This window comes from Lipotes vexillifer, unplaced genomic scaffold, assembly GCF_000442215.2.
Source record: "Lipotes vexillifer unplaced genomic scaffold, Lipotes_vexillifer_v1.1 scaffold444, whole genome shotgun sequence".
Lineage (NCBI taxonomy): Eukaryota > Metazoa > Chordata > Mammalia > Artiodactyla > Lipotidae > Lipotes > Lipotes vexillifer.
Genome location: NW_006793488.1, coordinates 4,798,673 through 4,805,993, shown reverse-complemented (window position 1 = coordinate 4,805,993; position 7,321 = coordinate 4,798,673). Strand labels below are relative to the sequence as shown.

The following is a 7,321-nucleotide window of genomic DNA, read 5'->3' as shown; positions in this document are numbered from 1 at the left end:
TTTGCGGTACGTGGGCCTCTCACTGTTGTGGCCTCTCCCATTGCGGAGTACAGGCTCCGGACGCGCAGGCTCAGCGGCCATGGCTCACGGGCCCAGCTGCTCCGCGGCATGTGGGATCTTCCCCGACCGGGGCACGAACCCGTGTCCCCTGCATCGGCAGGCGGACTCTCAACCACTGTGCCACCAGGGAAGCCCTGTTATAACTTTTGATTATTTGTAACTTTTGGCCAGCTAGCTGATGTTTTCATTTTCAAAAAGGCTTACGCTTTAAGGGTTAATTTTCTTATAATCAGTCTTTTTTTGTATTGGGGTGGGATGAGGGCTGCAAGAAGCCAGAATCCCACCAGACTGTAGAAAAAAGAGGCTTACCTTTCTTTAAGAACTTAAGGGAAAATTCTCTGTATTTAGAATTCTATGTATTTAACTTTGGTCTGATGACCAGCCGATGACTACATGCTTAGCCTCTTTCCTACTTGTTCTGTGACTGTCCATTGGGATCAACACATTAATGCCAGGCCTCCTGGATTTTATTTTCTCTTAACCTTTTCTTGTTTACATTTATATACCTCTGCCATGGATATTTAATATCTTGAACTGAGTACTTTTCAATTAACTATTGCACTCAGCTAGACTTCACTTTCTGAGATGCACTTATTTAATAAGTTTAAGTTTGTATAATTACACCTGAATTAAATGAGTGTGTGCCTCGTAGTTCACATTAGTCAAGTTAATTCAGCTATTAAAGCTTTAACGTAACTCATTTCCCAACTGTGTGCAGTTTTTGACATCGGATGCAATGTATAACATATAATGTACATCACATGTACATAATCAGTGTCTTTGTACATCACTTGTCCTTACTTGTTCAGAGCCGCCTGGGTACCATCATCAGCATCGAGATCCAAAAGACCAGAGTTTAACATTTTGAAATTTATGAAAGTGCTTTCTCATTTTTCCCTAATTCTCAACTCACTGTTCCTTCTATACTGTTTATAGCACTGAATTGTGTATGTGGTCTGGTATTTCATTTTCACATTTATTTACATGAGTCAACATTAACATTTTCATACACAAGTGATTTTTATATTATTACTCTGTTTTAAATTGATCATTAAAAACAAATTACTTATTGCCTCCCCTCCCCCACTTATATATTCCTTAAACAGAGTGACTGGCCGGAAGGGTACCAGCTTGCATCCTCTATGAATTTCCGCTTTCCCCAGTGTGTTCCTATAAACTTAAAAACTCTTATTCCCAATGCCAGTAGTGAAGCTATTCAGCTTATGACTGAAATGTTGAGTTGGAATCCAAAGAAACGACCAACAGCAAGCCAGGTAAGACAGATCTCCCTGGTATAGTTGTGTGTGGGTTTGTTTGTTTTTTTAATTTGAGGTTTTACAATATCGGGGATATTTTTCTTTACAAAGACAAGTCTATTTTCAACCAGAGTTTTACCAAGAGAATTAAGCCCTAAAGCTTAAGGCATCCAGCGTATGTAATGATTTAACTTCTAGGCATGTAAGATTCTTGGGAGAATTGCAAAAATAGCCACTCCAATGATTTTCTGTTTTGTGGTTCAAATGAGGAACCCTGTGGAGGTTGAGGCTGAAAGGAACTAATCTCTAACGGTAAAAATTCAGGCATGTCGACACTTTGATCTCTGACTTCTAGCCTCCAGGATGGTGACAAAATACATTTCTGTTGTTTAAGCCACAAGAGCCTTAGAAAACTAAACGGTGAGGATAACTGTGTGGGGGAATAAAGCTGTAGTTCTCTGGCTTTTGAGGTGAGGGTAGAGGCATTTGGATTTACTATTCCACTTAGATGACGTACACCAGGAGAAAAACGATCCCTCCACCACCACCAAAGGAAATAAGTGGTTGGCTATAAAGGCACAATGGATTCTGGACAGAGAATGAATGCCCACTTCAATAACCTTTCAAGGAAGTTTTAAAATCACTATTCTTTCAATATTTATTGAGCACAAACTAAGAAACTAAGTGCCTGGTAGTATGTTAGGTGGTTGGAATTTCAGATATGAATATACGACCCCTTTCCTGGCCTGGTGGAACATTCTGCAAGTACTCAATTTTCTACCACACTTTTCTGGGGGACAGAGGGCTTTGATAATTTAGAGACAGTTAACAGAGAGATGTATAGGGATGATCCTTCCACCCAGAGGAAGGATGGTGGTAAAATTTAAGGAAGAATTTGCAAAGGAAATGACATTTACACTAGGCATTAAAAATGTTGTAATTTGCTCACACTTTTTTTCCATCTAGCATCTTCCTTTCCCTTCTTTCTCTGGCAAAGTGATAGAGCTCTAAACGTTGAGGCAGTGGCAGAACTGGAGGATGAATGGGAATGGGGGAATGGCGGGAAATGGGCCAGAAAGACAACTATGAAATAACAAAAAATCAGATTTAGAATTAGAAAAATGTTGACCTGATTTGCACAGGATAGTTTGTATTTTCTGTATGACTCCAAATGTTTATGAGCTTGTGTTCATTTCATAGTTTAAAAGAATAAAGAAGAAAGTAAAAGTCAAAAAAAAAATTCAGGCACGTGACAAGCTAATTAGGAAGAAACTTGTCACAGGTAGTAAAAGAGCATCTCTTCAGTTAGACAACCTAGTAGACTTTCCGACGCTCTCCTACCGTGTAGAGGGACTCGGGTTCCCTCGACACAGCAGCAGCATCCCTCCACAGGACTGGAGTAATGCTGCCTCTCAGGCTCCCACAAGTAATGCTGCCTCTCAGGCTCCCACAAGTTAGCAGCGTGTGATACCCGTGCTTGGCTCCTTTGTGACTATACCCTCAACACCTACAGATGAATCCTGTCTCATGGTCTTAAAAACGCCATGGTTTTATCTGCAAAGGGCTTAAATTAAAAAGTCATAACAGGCTTTATGGTATTCTTATTGTTATTTAAATATAAATTGAGGGTTGAAATAAACCAAATAATTATTTGGCTTTTAAAAAATTTAATTTGAGACGATATTTTCTAAAGGTCAACTAACTGGAAGAACAAATAGGAAAGAACAGCCAAGACAGGTTTGAATAATAAGTAATCAGAGGACAGTGGTAGGGTTAGACAGCTTGCCCTATCAAACGTTAAAATAATCTGTAAAATGACAGTAATTACAACAGTGGGGTAGTGGCATGAGGTACTTACAGTTGCAGAAGCTGCAAGTCTGTGTAAGGTAAAATCTCTCTCTCTATATATATGTGTATGTATATGAAAGACAATGTATATGAAAGACTAGAAAGAAGTTCTGAAAAGAAAAACATCAAAATGTGAGCAGCAGTTTTCTCGGTGTTGGCTTTTGAGATGATTTTAATTTCTTCTTGAGAACTTTCTATACATTCCTTATTCTATTCAATCAATATTCCCTTCACAGACAGGAAAAAAGAAGTTATTATTTTTTAAAGATCCTCTGTTTCTTTAAGGATGGTAGCTGGTATATTAAAGAGGAAAAGTTACAGATGAAGCCCTGAAATTCCAAAATATTCATAAAGCCTCTAGCTCCAAAATGTACATTACTGACTTAGGAATAGTGACATACTAATTAATGGGGCTACTTAATTCAGAACCTGAGTGCCATCTATGCGTCAGGTACTGATGTAGTTAAATCGTCTACAGTTGCTGAGTTCCACTTAGCAATGTCCATGTAGTTAACACACACATCAGGTGTGGTAGGGACACAACGAAGTTTCTAAGGGGAAACTTAGAAGAAAAACTTACTCTACCTCTGCCAAAATATACACCTCCCTGCCCTTCACCTCTTCCTCGTTTACTATGTCATTGCCCTTTTTTTTTTACTGGAAGCAGGGAGACAGGGAGAGGTTAAGTTACAGGAGTTGCCTCTGTCCATCTAAAATCTGCCCCTGCACGCCTGCGAAGTTAACTGTGGGTCAGGGCTACGCCTCCACGTAGGCAGGTACTGGCTTAGGGCAAGAGGTGCAGGGGAACAGGGCTTCATTATCTTAAGGGGCAGCCCCTTCCCCGACACACACACACACACACACACACACACAAACACACACACACACACACACACAAAACAGCAGCATCACTGACAGCGTGCCTAGATGCCCGGAGCGCCTCCCAGGCCCCGAGTTGTGACAATTAAAAAAACGTCTCCGAAGGGGCAAAATACCCCCAGTTGAGAACCACTGCTCTAGCCTGTGTCACCCAGATGGTCACCAGCTCTGTCCCCTACCCCCCACTTCCATGCAGTAACAGTGATTTGATGACTGATCTAGTGAAAACTCAGTGACCATTTTTACTAGTACTTGTAGAGTCTATTCCCATAAGTACTTTCTCTTTGCTGTTATATTGTTAAAGCTTAGTTCAGTTTCTTAGAATTTTTTTTATTGCTAGTAGACATGTACTTATAGTTAGGCTAAAAATAACCCTGAATTTTATAGGATGTTAGAGTTAATCATTTAAAATAAACTACGTAGAAGGCTTTCTTAACTCATTTCTTAATGCCTTTATGGAGTCTAAAACATTATCAGTATCTAGTGTTTTAGTTTGAGTTAATCCATCAAATTCAGCCACTGCTTATAAGCTAGACTTTGTGTTTTATACAGAGTCTTTAAAAGAACAGTTGCCTTGACTGGATGTTAAAATTACAAGTGAGTTATACATTCTTTCTACTAATATGTACTTTTTCTTTTTTTTCATGAAATTTTCTTCTCAAATCTTTTTTTTTTTCTGGGTATCTTTTTAAAGTCATCACATAAGGGGAAAACTGGATGCTTTCTAAATCTCTGAAGCTTACCTAGACTAGTGATATATGCCTAGCCCAGCGCTGGACAAGTTTATATGCAATAAATTTAGGTGAAACCGTTTTCCATTTGCTATTTCCATGCTTCTTTAGGCATTGAAACACCCATATTTTCAAGTCGGTCAAGTATTAGGCCCTTCCTCACATCATCTGGAATCGAAACAGACTTTAAATAAGCATGTGCAACCACTAGAGTCAAAGCCACCTGTAGTTGATCTAGAACCTAAGCTTCTGCCAGACATAAGTGACCAGACTGCCGGACAGCCCCAGCCGAAAAACAGCCACCAGCCACTGCAGTCCATCCAGCCGCCACAGAACACGGGTGTCCAGCAAGCACCCAAGCAGCAGAATCAACAGAAACAGCCACCAACACTATTTCCAAGTATTGTCAAAAACATGCCAACCGTAAGTAGCCCATAATGACACTTTAGATGCGATGGTTTGGTTCCATTAGGATTTTGTTTCTAGGCATTCTAAAAATGTTGGGGAAGATATAAAAGATGTCCGTCTGTTTCGTTTCTCAATACAGACCCAGAACCCAAAACAGTGTCTGGCACATGGTAAATTCTCAACAAATATCTGTTGAATGAATGAATGAATAATTGTCCACACTGTTTTTGAACCACCTCCAGGGTCTTGAGGAGTCCACATTATCTTTGGGGCAATTCTGAATACTAGAAAGTTCTTCCTCATACTGAGCTCAAATCTGGTTTCTGTAGCTTTTAATAAAAGTTAATCACTCTTCCAGAAAGGCAGCCTTTCAGATATTTGAAAATCGCCCTTACATTATCTGCCCCTTTCTCTAAGAGAAACACCCTCAGTTCCTTCACGTACTCCACAGGGATGTCATTCATCAATGACTGAGTGACCCTCGGTTCCTGTGTATGAAGGAGCCTTTGAGTCCCCTCACCCTCCTGCTTCCCCTGCCAGAACCAGAGGCAGACAGTAGGTAGGAAATATAAAACAAGGTGAATCACCGCCAACATTCCAGAACCCTGTGTTCACCTGTGCCATCAAGGACTACTTTTTTTTTTCTTGGAAGGCCCATAAAATGTTGACTCACACTGGGAGGGAAGGAAAGGAAGTTAACATTACTAAATAGCTACTAAGTGCCATGCTCTATGCAACACCCTCCCGCCCTCTCGTATGCATTCACTAAGTTAAAGTACCCAATAAACTTGCCCGCAATTTTTAGATGGCTAATGAGTTGCAGAGTTGGGATTGAGCATTCTGTTAACTAAAATTCCCAAGTCTGTTCTGTACAAGTGCTTCTGTTCAATCACATATTCTATACCTCTCATTGTGTATTTGATCTCTAGGATTCAAAAATTGGAAGACCTTATTTTTACCTCTCACATTTCTAATAAGTATTTTTTTTTTTTTTTTGCGGTACGTGGGCCTCTCACTGTTGTGGCCTGTGTTGCGGAACACAGGCTCCAGACGCGCAGGCTCAGCAGCCGTGGCTCACGGGCCCAGCCGCTCCACGGCGTGTGGGATCCTCACGGGCCCAGCCGCTCCACGGCATGTGGGATCTCCCGGACCGGCATGTGGGATCTCCCGGACCGGGGCACGAACCCGTGTCCCCTGCATCGGCAGGCGGACTCTCAACCACTGCGCCACCAGGGAAGCCCCTCTAATAAGTATTTTTGAACCCTTATTTTGTCTTCTCAGTTTAACCATTCTGCCCAGCTTGTCACCAGCTATGGAATGGTTGTTCATTTTTTTCCTCCTGTACCTTCACAATGAACAGAATAGCAATGTGCCCTTGGGATAGCAAGCCACTAGAACCTTCTTCTAGATGGAAACTGATCCATTAATCAGTACTCTTGGTCAAATTATTGAACTATGTACTTGTCTCAGTCTGCTCAGGCTGCCATAAGAAAATACCATAGACTGGGTGGCTTAAATAACAAAAATTTACTTTCTCACACTTCTGGAGGTTGGGAAGTCCAAGATCAAGGTGCCAGCCAACTTGATTTCTGGTGGGGCCCTCCTCCTGATTTGTAGACAGCACCTTCTTGCTTTGTCCACATGGCAGAGAGAGAAAGCAGCTCCCTGGATTCTCTTCTTCTAAGGGCACTAATCCCACCACGAGGGTCCCACCCTTATGACCTCATCTCATCCCCAGTTACCTCCCAAAGCCCCATCTCCAAATACCAACCCATTGGAGTTGGGGTATAAATTTTGGTGGAACATAAGCATTCAGCTCCTTTGTTGTCCTTTCATTACTTCATCTCTTTGATAGCATGAAAGAAGACCCTGTCACCTCCTTTGCTGAAGGCCATACAGACTAGGCATTCGCTGTCTGCTTTTTATGAAAAATGGTGGCCTGTGTGATCTACCACCTTTTTTCCTTAGTGCTCAAAAACTTTCTCTTTAATAACTGATGTTAGAATCTTTGCCCTCATCTGGTACCAAACTTATTAATGTGGATTTGCAAAAATCCACCTTCTACTTTATAAAAATTATTAATATTTATCCCTTTCCAATATTCTTAGACATGAGATGACTTGACGTTACTGGCACTGT

General features: G+C 41.1%; 1 protein-coding gene across 4 annotated transcripts in view; it reads left to right on the top strand.

Annotated features, from left to right (window-relative positions):
• The window catches only part of MAK (male germ cell associated kinase), a 49,819-nt gene that overhangs the window by 24,253 nt on the left and 18,245 nt on the right, over positions 1–7,321 (top strand). For all 4 annotated transcript variants that reach the window (XM_007466401.1, XM_007466399.1, XM_007466402.1 and 1 more), the window contains exons 8-9: positions 1,167–1,334; positions 4,886–5,197. In XM_007466401.1, coding sequence (XP_007466463.1) covers positions 1,167–1,334; positions 4,886–5,197 — 480 coding nt within the window. The remainder of the gene's footprint in view (positions 1–1,166; positions 1,335–4,885; positions 5,198–7,321) is intronic.